We start from the raw sequence: 24,976 nt of genomic DNA on the forward strand, positions 1-24,976 counted from the left end.
CCCATTGGGAAGATTTTATTTTTCATCAGCTGTACAGTGTCTCATCTTCAAAAATGACATGACAAAGGTTTCTTCTGTTTTCTTGGTCTTAAAACAGGGATGCGTTTCAAACCATCTTAACTGTTCTCTTCTGCCAAACCAGACGAGCAATGTGCAAACCAAAAAACACTGCTGCTGTGACACCAAACATCCATCTGCCTGCAGAACAACAACAGACTGACCACAGAACATGGTGTTCTTCTTGTTTTACAGAATGAGATCTGACTACAGCAGTACAGTCACAGAACTCATGTTTCTGAACAGCTTTCTTACCCAACTGTCAATTTGTATGAACGTTGAATTCTTCAGACGCCTTCGATCAGTATCTTGGCATTACGTTCATCCTGTGGCCGTTTACTACCCATGGTTCCTTCCAGTCTGGTTTTAGGGTATTTAAGCATTGCGTATGTTACAGGGCATGTGGTTCCATCTCATGAATACAGGTCTTGCTGTAGTAGAGGGAAGGCCACATCAGAGCCTTCAGCCTGGTCTAAGGATTAACATCTACCCCAGACTAAAATCACAGGACTTGTTGAGACCAGTGCCAAAAGGATTCCCTTTTCTTCTAACCTTGCCTCACACCAGTGACTAGAAGCCTGTGTTCTAGTAGATAAACCGATGGATAACGATAATGATTTGGAGGGACTGATCTGGGCCTCACCACCAGGCCAAGTGCAGTAACAGGGTCTCAGTCCAGGACTAATCTTGATTACTAATGAAGTGACATAACACATCAAACAAAATACACAGCTTCCAAAAACTGTCATCCTTCCAGAAGCAGTATTAAAACCTGTCAAAAAGAACGAGAAGGCTGTTGAGTTGTTATTAAGTACAGTTTGTGATCTGAAGTTGATTCAGTAAAGGTTCTTAGATGGGTGCAGTTCTGTCTTTCAGCAGACACATAAAACATCCTTTTCCTTTATATAGAAAACTAACAGCACACATTGGGCCAAAAGTAAAAGGGCAACAGAATGAGAGTTTCTGAATTGAAGAAACGCAGTGGAAACTTCTAAACTGTAAAACAGTATCAGAGCAAATACAAAGTGACAACAGAACATGGACAGAAAAATGATAGTGGTTCAGATGGGTTCAGTTCAGTTGGTTCAGAGGAGCTCCACTGTGGGGGGAAAGCAGGATGGAGAGACAGACCGAGGACTGGGAGTGCCACGTATGGCACCAACACCTTTACCATCAAAACCTCCATGTCCCTTTTAACCAACACATTGCTGGGTCAGCCAATTAAAAACATTAAAAAAAGGCTCACAAATCATCTAAAAGCAAAGGGTTTAAAAAGTGTATTTACATGCAAACCATCTGCCACAGTTGGTGAGCGTTGATTAGTCTGGGGGAGGGGAGGGGAGGGGAGGGGAGGAGAGTGTTTGAATGACACTGATTTACTGTCTGGTCTTTGATAACGCTTCTAGTGTGAGCTGGAAGTGGAAACATTTAGAGGCAGCTGCTATAAACAATGTTTGTTACTGCGGAATATTTCGAGTGAGATGATTCAAATGTTCAGACATAATTCAATATTAACTGAAGTATTTGGAATGCTCAAAATCACAGAAATGTTTTACCGACTACATCAGAGTCGAGTTATCCGTATTTCCTCCAGCCAGCAGTGATAACCTGGTTTTAAACACGTGGAACAGGAGGGGGATCATCAGCTATCAATGTCAAATAGGAGTAGGATCAAAAACCTGTTGAAAAATAACTTAGTCTCAAACTATGTTGGTGCTGGGCAACTAAATGATAATGTGAAGTATTTACTTTGGATGAGCTGAGGGCAAGTATCATTAGAACAAGGTGTGAATGTGAAATGGCAGTTCTCACTGCTTCGCTTCATTTGACTGCTTCTGCCTGTGCCTGTTTGCTCATGTGTAAAGAACCCTTGTGTTAACTTCCTACCACACAAGTCTCCATGTACAAATAGCCAACTAATAACACCACAACATGAACCAAACAGGCCAAGAAGGAAAATCATACTTCGGGCAAAAAAAATATACAGATCATATGGCTGAGAGCAAGTGGTATCTCAGAGGCAAACTCAAGTACCATATACTACGAATCATTAGGAAAAACTACATTTATATCTATATATACACATATATAAAGGCTTGGAATTTGCAAAATCGGCATAGTCGCAGGAACAGCAAGCAGGATCAAAAAAAAAAAAGAAAAATCAAGATGAAAAGTGAAGGTAGATGAAATAATGTCTCTGTTTGGCAGAGCAACGTAGAAAGGAGCTGAAGGTTAACTGCACAGTGTGTGGGCAGACTGACACAGGATGTGGCTTTGGGTAGAAACAAGTAGCAAAATACGCAATGATTCATTCAGTAGACATTCAAACTGAAAAAGCATTAAGAGCAATCTGTCATTAGCTTGGACGATATCTATATGATGCGAGTATGTGCAGTGGGATCTGATATTTTGCATGTGTGTGAGACCCACAAATATCATGCAGGTCGATGTACATGGATGTGAAGTTACTGTGTAGAAGTATTTACATGCGGCTTCCCTTCTTTGTGCACGGTTGTTTTTGCTGCCACCACTTTTTCAAAATGGCTGCCTTTAAAAGCTAATGCAGATGGAACATCAGGTGAAGGCCAAGGATGTGGAAATGTTGATGTGCATTTGCCAGTTTTACCCATGGTCCGGCTGCACCTGTGTGCTGTTCACCGGTCCATCATGCTGAGGATCATCTCAGGTGTCAGATCTCCGTTGGCCGCAGCGGCCGCCGTTTCCTCATTCACAGCCAGCTCAACAGTCTCCACCCCTTCCCCATCTAGCCCCACCCCCTCCACAGTCAAGGCCACTCCCTGCTCCAGAGGCACGGCAGAGGCATCCCCATCCTCTTTCTTCACTATAATGTTCTCCACTGCTCCAGTGCTCTCATCCTCCACTTGAATGATGGCAGCAGCTACAAAACACAACAACAAAGATACATTTGGGGGTTTATTAAATTAAATAAGTGAACATCTGTCACAGGAAAGACTGGAATTCATCTGAAAGTGCCAAAACAATGGCTGAAATGACCTCTGCTATATGTTGCCACATCATATAAAAATGCACTACATACCAGGCACAGTGCTCTATGGCAGGTTTGTACACAGATGAAGCTCTGGGGGTGCTGGGGGTCTGTTTGGCCTCTGACTAGAAACGCCTTTCTTTTATTCTAATTTCATATTTTAATTTGGTCAAAAAAAGGGCATCAAATATCAATTACAAATGTGTTATACTGTTTGAAAGATGCATTTTAGTTCTAATTGAGCAAGATCACACAAGCCTCTGCTTGCCTGCCTGCCCTGCTTTCAGTGGTGCCTCAGGTTGTCACTGCCGTATAATTAAACCCGAGTTAAAAACATCTCATGACAGATGAGTGTGTTGTAACAAGCAGTTCAGTTGTGAGGTGAAAAAAGAGCTTCTACAGGCAACATGTTCAAAGTAACTGATGCTAAAAGCACAGTAAGCAGTAAGTAGTGTGGACGTGCTTCTGCTCAGAGGGCTGATCAGAGCAAGTCTTCTGGAGCTCTGCTGACAACAAGTCATCATGACTTAGTAACTGACTTGAATTGAATACATTAGCCCACTTTCCTATCGAGCTATCTGACTCGGTAGGAAAACATTCATTTATATATATCATAGGATAAAGGGAAATGTCCAAGAAACAACAAGATTTTTAGTTTTACAGCTCTCTGACACGTGCAATAACAACTCTTGCATATACTGACTCAGAATACAGTGGGTTTTAAAAGTCTCCACAGCCCTGTTAAAATACCAGGTTTCTGTGATGTAAAAAAGAGACCAAGATAAATCATTTCAGAACGTTTTCCACCTTTGATGTGACCTAGAACCTGTACAACTCAACTGAAAAACAAACTGAAATCTTTTAGGGGGGGTAAAAATAAAAAACTAAACTAATGTGGTTGCATAAGTGTGCACAGCCTCTTATAACTGGGGATGTGGCTGTGTTCAGAATGAACCAATCACATTCAGAATCATGTTAATAGGACTCTGTACACACCTGCCATCATTTAAAGTGCCTCTGATTAACCCCAAATACAGTTCAGCTCTTCTAGTAGCTTTTTTCTCACAAAAACCTGGCATTTTAACAGGGCTGTGTAGACTTCTTATATCCACTGTAGATGGCCTTTGTTGGGGCACATTCAGTTTATCAATATTCAGACTAATTCAGTTCAAATCATGGCATGAAATGAAAGATTCAGTAAAATAACATCCAGTCTGATGTTAAATCTTGAAGTGAAGCTGTCATTATCATCAGCTACATTACTGACTAGAACCACACTAAATATAGAGGTGTGACAGCACCTCTTTAGTACTTAATGATCAAATGTGAGCACCATCCCAAGACTAAACGCCTGAAGCCTGTTCTCACCTGAAGCAGCCGTCTTGGAAGCCACCCTGACGGACTTGCTGGGTGTTGGAGGCTTGGGGGCGTTCTTTGGGGGTCGGCCCCGTTTCCTCTTGACCGGCGGCTCATCTGGAGCTGGTACTGGGATGGCGGCAGGGGCCTGGTCCAGTTCCATGGTTTCTGCCTCCTCCTCTTCCTGCAGCAGTGATGCTTCTTCCTCACCCTCAACCCCCTCCTCCTCCTCCTCCTCCTCTTCCTCATCTGGTTCAACATGATCCTCCTCTGAATGACACAGAGATACAACAAAGATGGACATTTGATAAACTGATCAGAGCTGAGCAGACACAACTTCATGTCCATACTTGCATACAATGGCTAATTCTCACCGCTGTCATCGTCATCCCTCCTGCTCCTCATCTTCCTCTTTCGTCCTCTCCTCCCTTTCTTTGGGGTTGGAGCTCCATTCTCAGCATCCTCCACTTCACCACTGCAGTTCTCAGCATGGCGGGCCATGGTGTTCTACAAAAACACAATGTTAGATAGTCTGTTGACTTTCCTAGTTTATTGGTCATTGGTCCACACAGAATTATCTTAGAGTTCACTTCAGATGTGTAACAGCTACAAAAACAAGTGTTCTTACCCTGCGAGTGAAGGTCTTGTTACACTTGGGGCAAACAAAGGCGGTTGGGACAAAGTTGGGGTCATGATAGCGTTTGAAGTGCATGTCCAGCAGTTGCTTCTGTCTGAAGGTCTTCTCACACTGGCTGCAAGCGTATGGTTTCTCTCCGGTGTGGGTTCGACGATGCATTACCATGTGGCGCTCCTGGACCCACCCGCACAGGGCACACAGTTAAAAACCAGTTACAGACAGCACTATATATTTATTCCAATTCATTTTGTATCCATGGTAATGGCAAGGTCCTATGGATGGCAATGCTGATCCATCAGTTGGTCTACCTACCACTTTGGTCCAAACTGAATCCTAATGACTTTGGAGATCCCCTGACTTTATCTTTGGCCACAAGAGTGTCAAACTTTTCAGCCATACAGTAAAATGATAAAACATCAACAACTAAGATGAAGAAGTACAGGGTACCTTCACATTTACTATTTCAAAACTATAGACTACACTTTTCCTGACTCAAACTTCCAGACTTCTTGGTAGAGTTTTTTCAGACCATATATGAGATGCGAGCCACCTTTTTGTTAGCTGCTGCTACTCAGTCACCAGGCATGGAGCCCACACTGTGTCCAACTGTGCTCCCTGAAGAAATATTGTCTCATTTTTGGAAAAAACAAAAAGGTGATTTAAAGAGAAGAATAAAGCACAGAATTAAGTCACAGACAACAGTGTACAAGTCAACCACCACATCACCGTGCGAGCAAGACAGTGAAATTAAGTAGATACTTGACCAATTTTCAACTGGGTTCGTACATTGTAACCTTGAATGATTGATGTTTAGCTTTCCTCCCTGTTCATTATCCGCACCATCTGGCGCACATTTAGCTGTAACATTTGGCAGTAAATGTTGACTATGAGCTGAAATTCGAGAAGGGAGCCCTAAAGTTAAACATACTACACTCGCAGATACTAGCTACACTGTGATGGTACAGAGGTGGCTGAAAATCAGCAATGTGACCCTATAAAGAGCCACAGTGTTCCTGTAATGCAGGGTAGATACTTTATTCACTGTTACAATCATTTAAAAAAAAGCAGCATGTGTATACATGCAGTAAGCCTTCAAAAGTGAGCATAGCATAGAAGTGCTAGTTAATTATTCAAGTGCTGCAATGCTACTAATATCTCCTCCTAAACTCTCACTATTGTATCATTATTGTAAAATGACTAAACAGGCATACCTTGAAATCCACAACTGACTGCATTAGTGTCTTTGGAGCACAGCCCCTGATCGGTGCTGGCCGAAGCTACGCTGTGACTGGCTGTGTTCAGCGAGGTAAGGCTTCATTAACACCAAACCCAGACAAGTTCAATGCACAGCATTTTATTCAAGCTGCAATGTTATTAAGTCTTTGTCATATGAATCTAAATATCTGTACACATCCAACCTCTACAGTAACAGATGGGAACAAGAAAAAAGAATTTCAGTTCCTTGACAGAGGACAGTACACAGGAAGTTCCACTGTCAACCGTTGGGCCAAACAAGAACCAGTGTTATATATACTCACACTATGCATTTGTTCCCCACATATTTTCAGTCTCTTTTTAAAATTAAAACTAGGGCTGCGCAATATTTGAACCGATATTGCAATATTTATTTCCTGATGTTAAAAAAATACAGGAAGTTTCACCAGATGTATGCCATGTGTTATTCATATACGTATACACACAATTAACAAATCATTCGTTTTCTTTAAAAGTCTATCCTCTTTTGCCACCCCTCCAGAAATTAGCTTGGACTCCTCAATTTTTGGTTTCACATAAGCTTTTTGGTAGAAACAACACATATCTTAATAAACTTTGGACCTGTATCACACAGTTGTGTTATTTATGCAGTCTACCACTTCTAATGATGTTGAAATGGATGAGTAAACAGGCCTTCCAGCACAGCAGAGGATGTACAGCTTCGCCGAGTTAATAGAAATGACGATGAACGCAGCTATAAAAAGGTATAGTTTCCTTACGCAGAAAGGATCCATTTATGTTTCTGATAAATACATCAAAGCATAACTTCAGTTGCACATGGTGCTTCTTGCCTTGCTTTGGCCAACACTCTTTCAGACTGAAGTTAACAGTTTATTAGCTACATTAGCTGGCTGCTCCAAATTCCATGAGAAACAATCTACTTTCATGATACATTTTTGGGGGAAATCTGACTTTTATATTTTAGAAAAAAAGAAGGGCAGAAGAAGGGCAACAGACTGAAAACAAAACTATTTCTCCTTACTTATTCAGACGAGGCTGTGTAGGAGCACTGGAGGTAAACATGATGAACATTATTTCTCCATCATGGCTGTAGACTCTGAGCCCTCTTAATCCCCAATCCAAAAAGTTAAACATTTAATGATTCTGATCATTTTAGTAGCTCTGGCTCAGGTGACCCATACCTGATATTCAAATGAATTGACTTTTCCAACCATGAGTATGATAACCCAAAATATCGCTACACTCAAGAGATTTGTGTAAACACACCTGGCGGCAGCAGTAGTCGCACATGTCACATTTGAACCTCTTCTCATTCTTATGGGACTTCTGATGCTGGATCAGAGCATAGCGCTCGTGGAAAACGGCGTCGCAGTAACGACACTTCTTTCCTGTCTCAATAAACGAGTGCTGCTTACGAAGATGGACACCTGGGGACCCACACAGATGATAGGAGAGCAGCATAGTTGAATGAAACAGCATGGCAAAGTAAAGTATTGTTTCTGTCTCATACATTTACAGTGTGTGTGTGTGCTTGTGTTACCCAAGTCACTCTTGCGTGCGATCACGGTGTCACAGTGCGGACAGTGGAATTTGGCCACATTCTCTGTGTGTTTCTGCAAAATGTGCATCTTCATGGTTCCACTCTGGGTGAATCGGGCATGGCAGATGTAGCACTCATAAGGTTTCTCTCCTGAGAAGAGGGTTGAGCATGTGCACAAGTTTGTCACTGTTCAATATTCTCATTAATGTTTCTATTATAACAGAACAAAACAATGGTAAATACTTGTATAGTGCCTTTCTTGTCTATTTGACCACTCAAAGCGCTGTGACAAATACAAATGCAGAGGTAACAATAGGGTGGGAGGTGTGCAGGCCAATATATGAATTACCTCAAAAGTATTGATTTTAATAACGATACAGCCGTCAGTATGGCCTAATTTCACTTATTACTAATGGAAATGATAATTCTGTAGATGATAATTAATGGGGGAGGAGTTTAGTAATATAGCCTGAATAAAGTCTTTTGTAAGGGAGCTCGAAAACAACCTTGTTAATATTGAAACATGGAGAATTGAGATTTTCTCCAAAATAACAATAAAAAGACAATATTGGTCCTATCTCTCTGCCACTGTGTCTCCTTTGCTGCTTCAGAAGTGTGGAACAGCAGTTCAGATGTCAGTTTTACCTGAATGTGTCCTCATGTGTCTCTTCAGCTTGTATGTGTCTCTGCTGGCGTAGCTGCAAAGACTGCACTGGAATGGACGCTCGCCGGTGTGTGAGCGAATGTGCCGCTTTAGTTTGCTCACCTACACAACACACACACACAGTCACAGTCAAATATCAGGACCCTACAGCAACCAGCCATCTGCCATTATGGTACAGGGCCTGTGGCTGGTAACTGCAGGACTCTTGGAGCAGAGCAATTGTATATCTAGTCTCCAAAACAGTGTGGATTAACACAGTTTAACTTAGTGCTTCTGGCCTCAGACTGTGAATTTCCTTTTCCTTAAGTCTTCTTCACTCTTGGATGACTTGATATGTATGGAGATGGTTTGTAGTGTTGCAAACGTAATCACTACACTAGACATTGGAAGAGAATGTAAAGCAAACAGGAGCTCATCTTACCTCCACACTGGCGTAGTCACACATAGAGCATTTGAAAGGTTTCTCATGTGTGTGTTTGTAGCGACGATGACGAACCAGCTCTCCACTTGTCACAAAAGCCATATCACAGTCTGTGCACTTGTGTGGGCGAGTTCCTGAATATTCCAAAAACAAAAGATGTGAAAACTAGCTTTGCGTGGTATCTAAAAATCATAACCATCCTTCAGTCTCCTCTTAAACTGCAACTATGTTGGAGTGTAACATTTTAATGAAGATGTGTGTTCGTGTATACCGGTGTGTGTATTAAGATGGTTTCTTAGCAGGGTGACTGTCCTGAAGGCTCTCCCACACAGGTGACATTTGTGTGGCCTCTCATCGGTGTGGCTCTTCATGTGTCTGTCCAGGTTGGAGCGTCGAGGGCACGTGTAGCTACACAGCTCACACTGAAATGTCTTCTTCACTCCTATCACAAGACAATGGCATACACAGACATCACATTCAATAACAATCTTTGTATCAGTCCCACAGCCTCTGGTCCAAACAATTACAAAAAATTGCAACTGGAGCATGATTACAAATCATGTGTAAAACGAAAACTTCAGCAACTGATTACAGTCAATACAAGTTGGGTTGAATGACTCTTTTGGAGAGCAGAATTTTGAAAATAATAAGATACTTCTACTCAAAATACATACAGTAATACTTACTGCTAACCCGTTTACATTTTCAGAATTGGGTCCAATTGGTTTTTGCATCTTATGGAAGGTTTAGTTTATATTTGCATTCTTTCCTTCTTTGTACTGCAACTGCTGCATGTAATGCTATACTGTACATATATAACAAGTTTAACGTGGGACTGGTATTGCATGGTGGTTATGTTATTGTCAATGTAAATTGTTGACTTGTAATGTCACTGTTAAAACTTCACAATTCATTTGTGGTAATTTAACTTTATGACAGGCTGTCACAGATTACTTGTGTCAAACCAACTTTGAAGCAGCAAACTAAATCTCCAGACAGTGACTGATATTGTCATCCTATCACACCCTCTGTCCTGCAAAGTCTCACCTTTCTTCTTGATTTTGGTTGGTTTTGGTGGTTTCATGTTGCCCACTACTTTTTCAGCATTGACCTCAGACAGAAGCCCCTCTTGCTGTTCCTCTTCAAAGTCATAAACACTGACATCCATGTCCTTATCTCCTTCAGCATAACGAAGACGACTCTTTTTACCCTGGACAAACAAGTCATTAGACATCAGCATCAGCTGACGAAAACTTAAGATTCACCTGCCCAGATGATTTATTAGTCCAGTCCAAACACACACAAGAGTCTCCTGTCCTCAGTAATAAAAAAAACAGATAGCACACAACTATCTTGCCTTTTTGGACTTCTTGAGAGCTCCAGATGGCGGCTGATAGTCCGGATCTTTGGCCCAGTTTGGATCGTCATTCGGAGGGTGAATGGGCTCGTCCTCCCCTTCTTCCAGCAGTTGGTTCCCCACCTCCATATCTTCCTCTTCTTCAGGATGGGCTTCCCCTCCCTCCTCCTCCTGCTCCACCGTCTCCACCTCCCCATTAGCACCAACCTTAACTACCTACACATCAAATTGATCACTGTAGACAAACTGTCCTTGTCGATGTTGTTTTTATCATTATTATTATTATTATTATTATTATATCCTGAGCTGTGCCTGTGGCTTATTATTGCATTTCACTTTTAAAATATGAGTGTGTGAATGTGAAAAATGATAATACTGATACACAGATTTGCTAAGCTTTGACTCCACCTTTCTCACTGTCACTCTCATTAGCAAGGAGCAGCATACAAAACATTAGGCTAACACCTTCTCATTTTCAGCTGGTGCTGATTACTTTCACCCACTGGCTTTTGTGTGGTTTACCTGGCATAAGAGGTGATAACTGTGATAAATCCCAGCTCTTGTAGATGGCGAAAGGAGTGTGTTTTACCTTGTGTTGCTGTGGCCTTGTCGAATGAGTTTAACATGAAAGTAAATTCAAATGTTAGACTATAAGTGAGCAGATTGATGTAACGACGTACGATAGGCCACTAAGTAGCAAGACAAGCAGTAGCTAACTTTGAGATGCAGTCAGGCACTAGTGTTGTACATCTGAGTTAAAGCGAGACTAGCGGGTCTGTCAGTGTACCTGAAAGCCCTCAGGCAGCGGCAGAGTGTGACAAATGACAGGGTCTCCATCCTTTGGCATGGCGGTGGTGTCAACAAAGGTGCCTTGTTGTAAGGCCTCCACAGTGGAAGCAGAAACAGGCACCTGGACCAGCTGGAGCTCCCCCAGACCCAGAGCTGCCTGCTCCTCCATGTTTACCACCTGAGGACAGAGACGTCTGAGTCCAGTGATCATGAGAAAGATATATGCAAGATCTGACAAGAGATTGTAACTGCTTATAGACAGCTTGTGAATACAGCTGTGCCCCAACACGGATAAAGGGAATGAATGAATTGAAGGTCACTATGATGTGAAATGGCATCAGAAGAGCACCTGCCTGTAGTGTGATGATTTGAGTCTGGTCCACTGTTGTTACAGTTGCTTGGTGAGCTGCACCCGCAACCCCTCCAACCACACCCACCGTTGTGGATGATCCCCCCACTGTAGCATCTATAACCTGCAAATCAAATTGATTTCAATAACGTTACAAGTTACATGAGGTTTGGAGCCAGGTGACACTCTGGCAGGCAGGTATGGTGTACTGTAGTTTCAGAAATGAAATCAGATCACACAAATACAAAGCTCTTAACCGTGAGATTACCTCAGTCTTCATCTGCAACAGGGTGGGATCCAGTGAGTCCATAACCATCATTTCAACCCCTGCTCCACCTTCCACACCGACCCCCACCCCAGCTTCCATGAGCTGCTGGGAATGGCTGGCTGCTACCATTCCTTCACTGTGACCTGAACACAACAGAAAACATTTGACCACATTCTCCACAAGAACATATCTACTTGCAATGGAAGTCTAAACTACTCTGTGGTGTATCTACATAGCAACTGTGGGAGCACTGCATGTCAGTTATTAATAACCTTGTTCCAGGACGACTCCAGCTTGTCCCTCTACCACACCCCCGGCCTCTGCAGCTTGCTGGAGGAGGTCAGCCACCATGTCATCCTGGCTGTGAACAGCCTGAATGGAGGGGAAGTCTTTGGCGGGGACCTCCACCACCCCTACACCCTCTGTCGGCCCTCCGTCCATGGTGGGTAGAAACTGAAACATGGCATCGTGGAAACAAACATTATCTAGCAGTGTTTTTCATCTCCTCCAGGCTCTTAAAGCCATGGACTGGAAGCATGCTTGTTTTATGACAGTGGTGTTCGGTCCGGCAGCTTTTCACTGCAACTCATTGGCCTTCAAAAAACAGCAGGAAACAATTAACTAACCAGTTGACAGTTTCTGATTCAAAGTACTTGCCATTCTTGTTGGCGATAAGCAGGATTTAACACTGATTGATAGGATTTTTTTTGCCAGTGTGTGCTTGTGCACCTATGTGTTCATACTAAAGATTGTTGTATTGCTTGTTCAGTTTGACCAATTGTCCAAAGCCCCAACTTATTGAACTTACTAGAACAGAGGAAAAACAAGACATTTAAGAAAATAACTCATTATCAAAATTGTTGCCGACTACTTTTCTGCCAATCAACTAAGTAACTGAAGTTGGACGACTAATTGCTTTGGCTCTAACACTTATATAATCACACAACCAACTTGGTAACAGTACATTTTGAAAAAAAGATCAAACAATTCTGTATCATTAATCAGTGTTCTTAGATCTGCCAAATATGAATGACTATTGAATTATACGGTAAACAAAAGGTCTTTCTGTGACAAGTGACTTGTGTTTCTGTTTTAGTTTATGGTAAGAAATATGAATACCAAGAAATGACCAGCAAATCCTTCTAAAGTTAGGGGAAACATTAAACACTGGTGCTGAGTGGGACTTCTGCTTGTTGGGAGTGACGGTCAGAGCTTGTGAGCCAAAAACAAACTCTGCACATGCTCACCTCGCATGACATTGGCTGACAGAGCTTAGTGCAGCACTATTTTCAACTGCGTTGAATCTCGGTGCCTCTGTTTGACTGTCTTGTGGTTGTCTACATGGCTCCTTGCACATCAAGGAACCATTCACTCTGACTTCTGACCCAAAGTGTGGTGAAAAAGGTGTATGTGTGTGTGAAAAAGTGGAACATATTTCAAACAACCCACTGTTTTAAAGTTGTAGGCACTTAACTTTACCACTACTACTGGTGTTACCTGGAATAGCAATGATAACTTGGCTGTTTTCATGATTTCTGTAGACTGGGCGGTAGTCTGCAGGGCTGTTACTGGTGATGCAGGTGATCTCCCTTTTGCTTTGCTGCTGAAAGCCCTGAGCTTTGCTGAGTCAAATGTCTGATACCTCACTGTCCCTGCCAGGCTGAGGGAGGGAAGGGGGACATGTTAAACAGCTGCACTTGCACACTGAGGCCCTGTTCATACCTGGCATTAACCTACATCTCAGGGGATCCAATCATAAGCAGACTGCTCTAAGTCCGCCTGGAAGCGTGTGTGGAGACATATGTGTTTCCAGAATCTCACATAAAAAAAGTCTATTTAATATCAAATTATTCTCCACTGAAACAATATTCTACTTTAAAGACCCATGTGTCTGTATTTGGTGCAACAATATCACAGCATTATCATATGTTCAAAATCACAATCCAAATCAGATCCATAACATTAACTAATCTTATGGAGCTCAGAGCACAGTCTTGTGAGCAGGAACATGGAGGACGGAGATGCAGGGTATCAGATCCAAGGAAAAGAGACAGTGAACATTTAAATTTCACTCATCACCCGGTGGACATGCCGCTCCATCACTAACATCTCCAAATGCACAGCAGGGGGCAGATTCTACAGATTATTTTAATAATATCTTTTAGTTTTGATAAGTTCAAACGGGCTTAATATCTACATAACCTCTGCACAGGCAGCCCTTCAATGTGGCCTTGGCCACACTGCTAAATGACTGCAACCACATATGGCCTGGACCAGCTACGATTTTTTTTCTGAATGATGGGACCTCAGCGCATCCATGATGCATTTTGGGGGCATCAAGGCCACTACTACAAGTTGTCCACTTGCTTTGATTGATTCACAAAAAAGAGCACGTGAATGCAGCAGGTGTGAGCAGAGACTAAGATTTCATGGGGACTTATACATATTGCGACAATGTTAACTGTTGAGGACACTCATTCTCATTCTCACCGACTGTGAACCTGTAGGAAGGGAGGGGGAACACATGCCCACAGTGTGATGGGCACATCCGTCACTATACTAGTAAGTGCTTCCAGAATAGCTCCTCTCATCTTTTGTCGGACCATGTGATATGACATGAAGTGAAGAATGGTGTCACACAACATTCAGATGACAGCACACTCACAAATGTGTTCAATATTCAATTAGCTCTGGTTGTCAATCCAACTTCTGTTAAAAAGGCAGTCAAGGAGATTCTTCCAGTCTTCCAAAATACCTTGCCTTCCTTGTTAGATTCTGACATAGCCGAGCTGGAACACTTAGATTCAACAGAATGATGAAAAGATATGGGCTCATATAGGGGTGAATATGATTTTGAGCTTGGAAAATTATTTCTAATTAGTATTATTTTTATTATTGGCCTAAAAATTAGTATTGGTCGGGCTCCTCTACATCTGTACTCTGATATTCACAACAGTCTTTGAACAAAATAAGAATTTCTGATGCAATGATGCTTTTTCCACAGATAGAAAGCCAAGCTTTTAAAAGATTTCTTGACATTTCACCAGCACACTCATTGGCTGATAGAGTCCACAGAACAATGCACTGGTGATGAGCAGTGAGTGAACAGCCTGATGCATGATTCATATTTTAGGTGTAATGGTAGTTTACCTTGACTACCAAAGTAGCAAATAAGACAAACTCTTGAGTTTGTGTGCTTCAGATCATGTGAAGCAGACCCTGCATTAGATCAACTCATCTAAAATGACCATTCTGGTCTAAAAAGGAGTGACTGCAGACAGCTCGCTAAATGTGTATGTCGTTATTGCCAATAAGTCGAACAACTGCATGGTCATGTTTGTGACAACACTCAACATCTGTGTGTTTGCATGTCCGCTTGTCTTTATGTTGCGGGATGGCTGGAAGCTGGAGAGGCTCTAGTACAGGCCTCCGTGGCTCCTTTTACTAATGACAACGTTACCACTCATTTACCACAACATGGCAATGCCCCTCAGCGCCCAGCCGGGCAGCTGTCACCTCACTGCGCAGCTATGATAAAGCGGTATTTTTGTAGCTCTCCAAGCCGAATCGTAGAGGGAGCTCTCTGCTATAATATATGTCTGTGGCTATGATGCTCTAGGTGGGCTTAGAATAAGAGACAAGCGGGCGACGGGTGCAACAACAACTGCCAATTCCGACCACGGCGCGATGACAGGACAGAAGAGAAACGCGATACCTGCGGTAGAAGATGGCTGATTTTGGGAGATCACAAATCGTGTGTTTGGTCTGAGTGAATCAGTGGCCGCGGATCAACGAGGATCGTTTTGCTGTGAATGCCTCGTCTCACGGTCTGAAGCGGTGGCCTTGACGTTCCGTGTTCCGTAGTTCGTCTATACACGTCGCTAACACTACCTGCTAAAGTGAACTGAGTGACACTGAGGATGCGACAACTTACCAGTTCACTTCAGCTACATTAAAAAAATACCAGAATGAAGGTTCGCTGTCGGTCCTTTTGGAGACGCGACACTCACAGGCGTAGCGCTACCAGGAGCCCTGGGTGGGGAAGGGCCTGGACTCCCAGCTAGCATAGCTAGCATAGCTAAGTGCGTTCCAGCCATTTCTCAGAGTAAAAGTCACGTTTCATGTTTCCAAGCTAAAGCTTAGCTCCACACCAGCCGTGTAAACGCGCTTCCAGCCCCCGTGGCGAGCTTTCCCTACGTGCAGGTATGTTTTCTTTGTGCTGCGCTCGGCCTGTGAGAATGCAACAAGCTAACGTTAGCAATAACTTAAACCCGCCAGTTTCCATGTCGTCAAGGCTGTAAAGACGGGAAACAAAGAAGCGAGAAAATGGACGCCTTGGCCTAAACTCTCCAACCAAATCGTCGAAGTATTCGTATCTTATTCTCACCGACATCTTCACAGACCGATGTAAAATACAGTGGGGTGTGTATACAATAATTAGAACTTGGGGTTTTTAAACGTATTTTGACGGGTTTTTCAATAACGATAGAGGGAGACAAACACTCTCCGACGAGCTGCCCGGACCCGGAGCCCCATCGTGACACCTAGAGGCCGATTAAAGATCCTGCAAACTCCCCCCTTATCAGAAAAGTAGTAATACTTTACCTCTTGTTAGTGTGTTTCTCTTCCCGTTTAACTCAGCCGAAAGCAGAGAGTCTCTGCTACAAAGTTTAACAGGCTGGTAAGAAATCCAGGCTTCTTCGCAGTTTGTTTTAATCCCTCTCCCGCTTTAGCAGAGTAGCCTCTGCCACAAAATGGCAGTTGGGAGCTCAGTGCGCCTGTGCGGCCGCTGGGGGGTGGTGTCGAAGCTGCTGCAGACACCCTGATTGGCCAGGAGGGGCGCCCCGTTGGAATACACTGAAGCCCATTTATCACACACAGTGCTGGGAGTGAGGCCGCTGCCAGCCCCTCGGAGACATCTGTCAGAGCAGAAGCTCCACGTCAGGCTGTGCTGCAATTAAGCATAAAGAGTGAAATCTGGGGGAAAAAAAGGGTCTTTTCTGTTAAAGAAACTCTGTTAGTGTCAAATAAAACCAAATGTTCTACTGTCAGTATGATCTGAGAACGATCCGGCAACCTGCAATTGGGATTTGTGCTGCATTGTAGCGTTTGATTGTCTGCCCAGCATAGTCACATCTGTCAGGCACACTGCTACTGAGAGATACTGAGAGTGTAAAAAAAATGACTAAGAGAGATGAAAGTCCTCAGAAATCTTTATTTACTGTCTCTGGAAAGCCTTAGATTGATGTGAATGTCCATTGATGATGAATGAATGCATGACTGATCATCATTAGCATTAGATTTAACTGCACAGCTGAGCTAAGAGGTGTTCTTTGCTTTCCATACCCAGACATCCATACATGCCATGAGTGCAGCATGTGTTCACCTTGTGCTCTCAGGGCAGACTTCTAGTGTGTACTGTGATATCTAATGTTGTGTGATACTGCCAGCCCAACAAATCAGACACCTGTTTAATGAGGTTCCAGCTACTGTTGTTCAGAGGCACCATCACTGTTTTAGGAGATGCAGTGCCGCCTGACGCCCTCTCAGACAATCTCAGAAAAACTTCAGGGAGGCGAAGGACAGGTCTCAGCCAGAGCGTCTTTGTGTTATCTGTACGTGTGTGGTTAACAAATATAATGGCAAAAAAAACACAATCTTTAAACACATTTTTAATAGTTTGTATATATTTGACACCAGAATGCCTGGAAATATATTTTAGAAAAGAAAAAAAAAAAAAGAATAAAACATTTTGTTTCCAATGTTGCACAACTTATCAAGATTGTGAAAAAAAAAAATGTGTGTGTGTTGCAGTGGTTTCCTACTGCCTCACTCTCTTCATTCTTAAATAAAGTGTCTCACCTACGTTATACTGCATCTCTGTTACTGTCAGATGTTGAGGCACTTAAACACTGTAAGATGCTTTATGAATGCAGAGGTATTGCTGCAGATTGCTGCTGTCCTATAGAAACAAGCAGTAGTAAATGCATTAAATACAGTGGTAGCTATCATATAATACAGTGAGCCCCCCCCCCCTACCCCATGCGACATCAGTCCTACATGATGATTGCTGTGACACAGTCTGTCACGTACAATATGCTGGGTTTCAGAACTAAACATCCAAACTGAACACATTACACAACTAACTAGTTGTCCGGTCACCCCTCACCTCACTGCAACAGTACAGAATAGTAATTCATTACTGCCTTCAATAAATATGTATCTACCATGCATGAAAGAGGGTTAGGGCTATGCGGAAAAAAATCTGTTCCGAGGTAAAGCTCAGAGTTCACAGAGAAAAAAGTCTGAAATCTTTCATCTCCACTAGTTTGCTGGCGAAATTCTGATTATTCTAATTGATAACGAGGACTCTGACTTTGATGTTAGAAGTTCTTAAGCCACGGCCCTAATCCACCGCGTGGGTGGTTACATCCCCACACAAGCACAGCTACTTCTCATTTGGTTCTCAAGTCTTAAAGAGTAGATTCACAATAACACTTCAGTGTTGCTAAGAACAGGGTTGGCACGTTGTCCAGTAGGATCCCGAACCCTCCTTGTTGAAGACCAACAGTGTGTTCCATCTGGATACTTTACAATAACTACTACTGTTGGGAGTGTGGAGGAAATTCACATGCTGGAAACCCTGATGGTGAGGTACAGCTGAAACTGTCAGCAGTCACACTAAAAGTGCTACATTTTTGTGTGATGCTGACTGACGCTGGTGGCAAGGGAATTCATTCTGAAGGTATCTGGCCATAAACCAACTGAGACTGACCTAAAGATGGCACTGGTGGAAAAGTCAGAGGATCATCATAGTTACTGTTCATCCTAAAGGAACATGAATGTCTGAGCCACACTTCATGGATCCATCAATTGTTTGGCATGGTGGACCAACTGAGCACACTGTGATCACTGTGATCACTGTGATCACTGTGATCACCGTTAGCTTGGCTAAACTTTACATATAATTCCCTGTCAGTACTAATTTCTTTTTTTAACAGCCAGTACATCAGCTAGTATTCAGTATCAGACTGGGACTCATCTACATACCATAAATAAACCACTATCAGGCCAACAGGCTGAGATGAGCTCCCAGTCACAGGGTTCAGGAAATGAAAAAGGCAGAGTAGCAACCTCACTGTCAGCAGTCCTTTTGAAACCAAACAAGATTACAATAAACTGGACCAGTTGGAGTCACAGGGTCTGGACATTCTGCCATTTTCAGCGGCACTGGTCACACTCAGTGTGGACAGCTCGTCTGACACTGAGGAAAAACGTACGATGCATCAACACTTTGTGTGATTCTACTGGACTCTTTAGAATCTTGACGATGTCTAAAGGACAATACCTGTGTTACTGAGTCTTTTTCTACACATTCTTGACTTCAGACTGACCATTTCCCCAAACTTGTAATGTGACTATTTTGAATGTGTACGATTACAAAGTGCTGAAACTTGAGGTTGGTAATCACAGTGACATCAGTTCTATGTTTAAATGATGTTTGTTAATGGTGGAGATGTGATGGTTACCATGGTGATCCTGTACTTACAGAACTGGAAATCAGTGGCTGGATTAAGGGGAAAATAAGCACAATACCAGAAAATCTTCAACACTAAGCTATTGGTTGGAATGCAAACAAACTGAATTCACCAAACTTAAACTGTAGGATATTAACCCTTAATTACTTAGAATCTCATAATTATGAGAAAATCTCAAAATGAGATCCTTATAAGATGCAGTAGGGAAATTAGATCCTGATGAGATTTCATAATGATGATGAAACATTTTGTAACTGCAAGGGTATCGTTTATAATTATAGCTCTTATTATGAGTCATAATTATAGGATACACATTTTGTAATTATGAGTCTTCAGTGTTTTTCTTTGGTGAATGCAATGTGCTTATTTTGAAAAATGGTCAGCAGTATTGAAAAGATTTTAGAATATTTGTACTAAACAGCATAAGAATCAAAAAACACTAGTGTGACTCAAACAATTTATGATTCCAGTCTGGGGCCAATTTACATTTAATTCAATCCAGTTCTATTTAAAATCTTCCTATAATAGTGATCTGGACCTGTCTCTCTCTGCTCAGTGATCCCAGTCCTCCACAGCAGTCTGTGACATTATTGTAAATATTCAGTGACTCCAAACACAACACCACCCCATTTACAGCAGATATGTCAGTGGTGCAGTTCAGTGCCACTCACTCAGTCAGCTCATCACACCGATTGGTTGAATGACTGATAATAAATTGCATTATAACAGTAAAAATGCATCACATAAAACAAAGTATACATTTACAAAATAAGACTGTGCTGAAATAAAAAAAGGTACAATCACAGAAAATTGAATTCCAGTGACATATACTCATTACATATGTATTTCCATAAAAAATAATTTGTATCATAATTATAGAAAAGAAATGGCACTTATTTGCTTAAATCATTCACTGTGCAGAAGCAATGTAACACATATTCCCTAATCTCAAACCTTTATATAGAACTACAGCGCGAGTTACACTTTTCTTTCTCTTCAATGTGCTGCCCATATATTGACGACATTAAACACAGAGGCCTGTGAGTCAGAGAATGGGAAGGTTTCATTCTCATCTTTTGAACTGGAAAACATTTCACGGTTAGTAAGCCAGCAGTAGCAGCGTTGCAGCCGTGGAACAGAAAGCCCACGGGTTGTCTCTGCTGTTAGAACATCCTGCTGGCTGCAGCTGTGTGAGCTGCTGAGCCTACAGTATGCAGCGTGCCCTCCCTGCAGCAGCCACAGTGTGGCATCCTGAGCAACGTGCTCATCTCTGCCTAGTGGCTTTATGATACAACTGGCTGAAGCTCCACTCACAGACCCAGGGAGAGTGTATGAGCACGTATACAGCATGTCTTTCTCCATCGTATCAACAAATACAATCCAATGAAAATCATTTATATTTCTTTGCTTCCCAGGGTGTGGCTCTCTCTTTTGGTGGTCACTGTGGTGCAGCATGCGTGAAGTACAGCTTTGTCAGAACAAGTACTGGTTTGCACTCAAAAATAAAGATGCATTTCATATTTGTGAGCAGTTTGTGCATTTCTTGCAACGCAGGTAAAAAAAAATGCTTTTAACTGTGCTACCAGAGGGGAGACTGCTGAAACTTCATATTCCTTATTTGGCTTCATGCTAAATACTTGACACGGCATCTGAACCCCTTTGTATCCGACAATGTTGGTATTTTTCTGAGGCTGACACCCTGGCATTCATGGCCACCTCATGCACTGACTGCCCAGGTGTTTGGAGGTGTCGTGTGTTTCGTTAATACAGCTGCAGCACCATGATTGCCTTAGAGGAAAGTGTGCAGCACAATCCTTATTTGTACCCTTCATTGTTTTTGGAGAGACTTCAGGGATGGAGCCAGGAGGAGGCTACGGTGTCAGGCTTTTCTGTCCTTCATCTTCCAGTGAGGCCATTCAGAACAGGTAGGAATACTTTTAGACGACACAATGTACAAACTACTTTTGTTTCTTTGAAGTGTGAGTGCAGTGACAGATGAAGATTACAGGAACCAATAACCCCCGTCTGTGGAAGTCTCTCCCTGACGATCTGAGGGCTCAATAGTCTGTGGAGGCTTTTAAGAAAGGCTTGAAGACTTTTCTTTTTAAAAAAGCCTTTGATTCATTTTAATTTATTGATGCTGTATTGTGTTCCTGTTTTTATGCACTCGTTCTATTCCTCTGTAGCACTTTGAGATTTCTGCAATGAAAAGTGCATTATAAATAAAATGTATTATTATTATTATTATTATTATTATACGTCCAATGGGATAGATTGAAACAAATGTGAAACTATCCTTTAAAGCATCACAGGGATGTTTCTGTCCCTGTGGATCTGTATGGTTTCACAATTGCAATAATCATGCTAGTTGCTCCTGCATGGAAAAAGGAATTCATATGAGTTCAATAAGTCCAGAAAATCGATATTTTGAGAACAAACCAATACCCTTTCTAATGAAGTGAGTCAGTCATAGTTTTTATGCCCCCATCAAGTGTGGGACTTCCTCTACAGATTCAGCTTTTCCACTTTGAAGCACTGCACAGTGTTTCAGGTCAGGACTTTAGCTCTTGAGCCTGGCCTCATTCTTTAGTCTTCAAACATCCTCGTTTCAACACATGTGCATGTATGCATAGATGTATATGTGGAGAGGTGACACACAGAAGTGCAGTCATCACAAATCACGATTTGCAAATAATGCAACATTCAGGTTGATTTACATCCAACAGTGAGACAAAAGAAGAGAGAATTTGGAGCAGCTACTTTTGGTCTTGATTTGGTTTCATTTGGACTCAAAACTACTCCCACTTGTCTTAAGAGGTCTTGACTAAAGCCTTGGTGCAAATATTGCAGACAGGTAACAGCAAATTAAGTCAACAAGCACAAGTAGAGCCAATAGCCATAGTAAAGGCAGAACTGTATGAGGAAAGCCATTTTGTCCAGTAATCTGACTTGAATATGACTCAGGCGATCATTTTCCTCCTTGACTTCTAAACTCCTCCACATCTTCTTCCTTCAGTATTCATTTCATCTGTCTACTCCTCCTTTAACATCCCTCCGTTCAAGCCTACTCCCATTGTACATTCTTCAGCACAGGACAGGACAAACATGGTGTGTTTGTAGCTTACCGGCTTTAGTTGCTGTTCTTGGTGTGTATATCATAGCAACCTCTCTGACAGTGTATATACTGGATAGTGTCCATTAAATTGTCTTTGTATGTTTTAGTGGTAGTAAAGGGCTAGAAGAAGAGCTTACTGTATATTCTCATGACATAGTGTCAAAGCACAACATTCAGATCGTGTTACTGACTTTCAGCTTTTGTGGTGTGTGTGTGTGTGTGTGTGTGTGTGTGTGTGTGTGTGTGTGTGGTGTTAAAAAGCAGTGCTGGCCATGCTTCCTGGAGCAAAGAGTCTTGGTATGCTGTCCTGAGACGTCTCCACGTGTCTGTGGGCCATCTTCCCCTCCTCGCCTGCTCCACACAACAATGGAAATGAATGAAAGAATGGACAAACGACAGATGCATATTTCTTATTTCTACCTTAATTATTGCCTTATGGCAAAAGTGAGACAATCAAATAAAAATGAAGATGAATGAAGAAAAAAACAACAACAAATGGAAGAAGAAATAAATTAACTGTTGGAGTACGCACATAAGAAGCAGCAAGTGCATTGTGTTTGAATTAACACAACAATACTGCATCAGTACTAGCAGTCACGAGAAGAACACTCTCTGGGGTGAGACAGCGTTCCTGGTGAGACGACTGTCTTCATCTAGACCCCAGCTTGTTCAACACTGTGCTGTCAGACCTCTAACAAACACCAAGCAGCCTGTGACTTACAATTTACACTGCTGGCGTCAGAGCAGAACCTCCTAACTGCCCCACTAATATCTGCATATACTTTCTTTATATATTATTCTTTTTAATATTTGTGTCTGCGTTCATTTTGCTGCTTGTTAAGCATTTTGTAAAGGTGCTATGCAGATGACTACTATAAGGGAGTCTGCACAGCATCGTAAAATGACTGATCAGGGTTGAAATAAGTAGAGTTTGACCAGATTTCTCCAAACCACACTTTAAAAGAGAAAACCAGATGCCAGGGTTAAAACACTCTTTCTACTTAATATAATGGTTGTTATTACCGAGCACGAGCAGCGCCTGTTTGGCAGCATCACGGACTTCCTCCTTGTCTGTCCGACAAAGATACACTAACTGGTCAATACTTTCTTTGGCCTGGAATGACAACAGATGGAATACAGGCATCAGTACAGGCGAGCTGCAGACAGACAAAGACTTTATGGCTGGTTATCTATTTGATATTTTATTTTACCACTCTACAATGTTCTATTGACAGTATTTTGACAGGGTGGAACAGCTTTGCACAAGAACACACGTGCTGTATGTTTCTTACCTTGAGACAAGCCAAGGCCTTGCATCCACAAACTCTGGTGTGCACATTCTCGTCTTCCAGCAGCTCCAGGCAACTGACCAACGCCTGCAGAGGACAATGCACAGTGTTTAGTGTCTGTCATAGACCAAGTATGAGGCTTCTGCTGTCTTCTAACTAATCAATCAATCTTTATTTACATAGCACCAATTCATCGTGTTATCTCAAGACTCTTTCCATAAAGAGCAGGTCTGGACCAAACTCTTTAATTAGAGAGAGACCCAACGATTCAGGAATTCAACATTAAGGATTCAAGAATCCCCACATTATATTAGGCATTATTAATTGCATGATGAAGCCCTGCTCCGCTCTTTACATTGCAGCTCATGTAATGTGTATGCCTTATGATTAGAGCCCAACTAATATTCTCAGCCTATTTTGTCTTTCTGATGTTCCAGAATATCAGTATTGGTGTTTATGCAGGCTGATAATAAGTAAAACGTCAGTACAGACAGGCCACAAAAATGTATGTGTGCTGACATTTAGAAAACAGTGTCACATTATACACTGTCAAATGTCACTCACTCCTGGTTGCAAGCTGACCATTCTATTAAAAGATGGTGTCTCCACAGTAAAACATACAAACTCATCATTAGAAACAGGAACAAATATTCTTATCAAAATGAAAATAAGCTCAAAAACGTTAAACAGTAAAACTGTTATCTCTGAACAGATGAGGTCAGAGAGAACATCAAAAACAAGTCAGTTTAGTAATACAAAATAGAAGGAAAGCATTTTTAAAAGATGCTCTCTTTTTAGCAAGAGTTGAGCGTATGAGTGTTTGAAACATAGTGTTCACACGTCCATGCTGGACATACACACTGTGGTGTCCTCTCACCTGCTCCCTCTGTCTGGGCTGGGCACCCAGGCTCCTCAGCACAGAGCTGGCGGAGGCTGACACTTTGCCCCGCGGGTCTTTCAATAATTTGGCCACAGCATGAAGTCCTTCTCTCCTCAGGCTGCACTCTACAGGATGTCGCAGAGCATGCACGATCACATCCTGGTCACATGACGCCAGGCTCTGCACCAGCCACACTGTTGGAGGGATGTTAGCACTGATTATTGTCACATTCAGCTTTGTGTGTGTATAATTTCTATATATATGTGTGTGTGTGTGTGTGTGTGATACCTTCTTCTGCCAGTTCAGCGATGTGTGTTCCCATGTCACCGATGCTGTTGGCTTCTAAGTAACTCCACAGCTGGAACAGCGTAACCATCACTTTGTCTCTGTTGCTGTCTCGTCGTGGCAACCTTTGATCCAGCACTCGCTCAGCCAGACACAGGAACACTGGACGGACACACAGGTGTTAACAT

The 24,976-nt window shown here is 42.3% G+C and overlaps 2 protein-coding genes across 2 annotated transcripts in view; both read right to left on the minus strand.

Moving 5' to 3' along the window:
* ctcf (CCCTC-binding factor (zinc finger protein)) lies at positions 1-16,463 on the minus strand. The gene is made up of 16 exons (XM_070831301.1): positions 16,287-16,463; positions 11,954-12,134; positions 11,682-11,824; positions 11,418-11,537; positions 11,063-11,242; positions 10,276-10,491; positions 9,966-10,128; positions 9,190-9,360; positions 8,919-9,052; positions 8,479-8,599; positions 7,834-7,983; positions 7,560-7,720; positions 5,049-5,231; positions 4,795-4,927; positions 4,433-4,690; positions 1-2,956 (listed from the first exon to the last, which is right to left on the minus strand). The coding sequence occupies exons 2-16, from the start codon at positions 12,120-12,122 to the stop codon at positions 2,712-2,714; spliced, it is 2,547 nt and encodes an 848-aa protein (XP_070687402.1). The 5' UTR covers positions 12,123-12,134; positions 16,287-16,463; the 3' UTR covers positions 1-2,711.
* A 5,608-nt stretch (positions 16,464-22,071) lies between these two features.
* Positions 22,072-24,976, minus strand: part of ripor1 (RHO family interacting cell polarization regulator 1) — a 38,545-nt gene continuing 35,640 nt past the window's right edge. Inside the window, exons 20-24 of the mRNA XM_070831304.1 lie at positions 24,792-24,950; positions 24,501-24,697; positions 23,627-23,710; positions 23,358-23,448; positions 22,072-22,685 (exon numbers count right to left, since the gene is read on the minus strand). Of these exons, the coding sequence (XP_070687405.1) occupies positions 22,588-22,685; positions 23,358-23,448; positions 23,627-23,710; positions 24,501-24,697; positions 24,792-24,950 (629 nt within the window). The 3' untranslated portion in view covers positions 22,072-22,587. The remainder of the gene's footprint in view (positions 22,686-23,357; positions 23,449-23,626; positions 23,711-24,500; positions 24,698-24,791; positions 24,951-24,976) is intronic.

This window comes from Pempheris klunzingeri, chromosome 5, assembly GCF_042242105.1.
Source record: "Pempheris klunzingeri isolate RE-2024b chromosome 5, fPemKlu1.hap1, whole genome shotgun sequence".
Lineage (NCBI taxonomy): Eukaryota > Metazoa > Chordata > Actinopteri > Acropomatiformes > Pempheridae > Pempheris > Pempheris klunzingeri.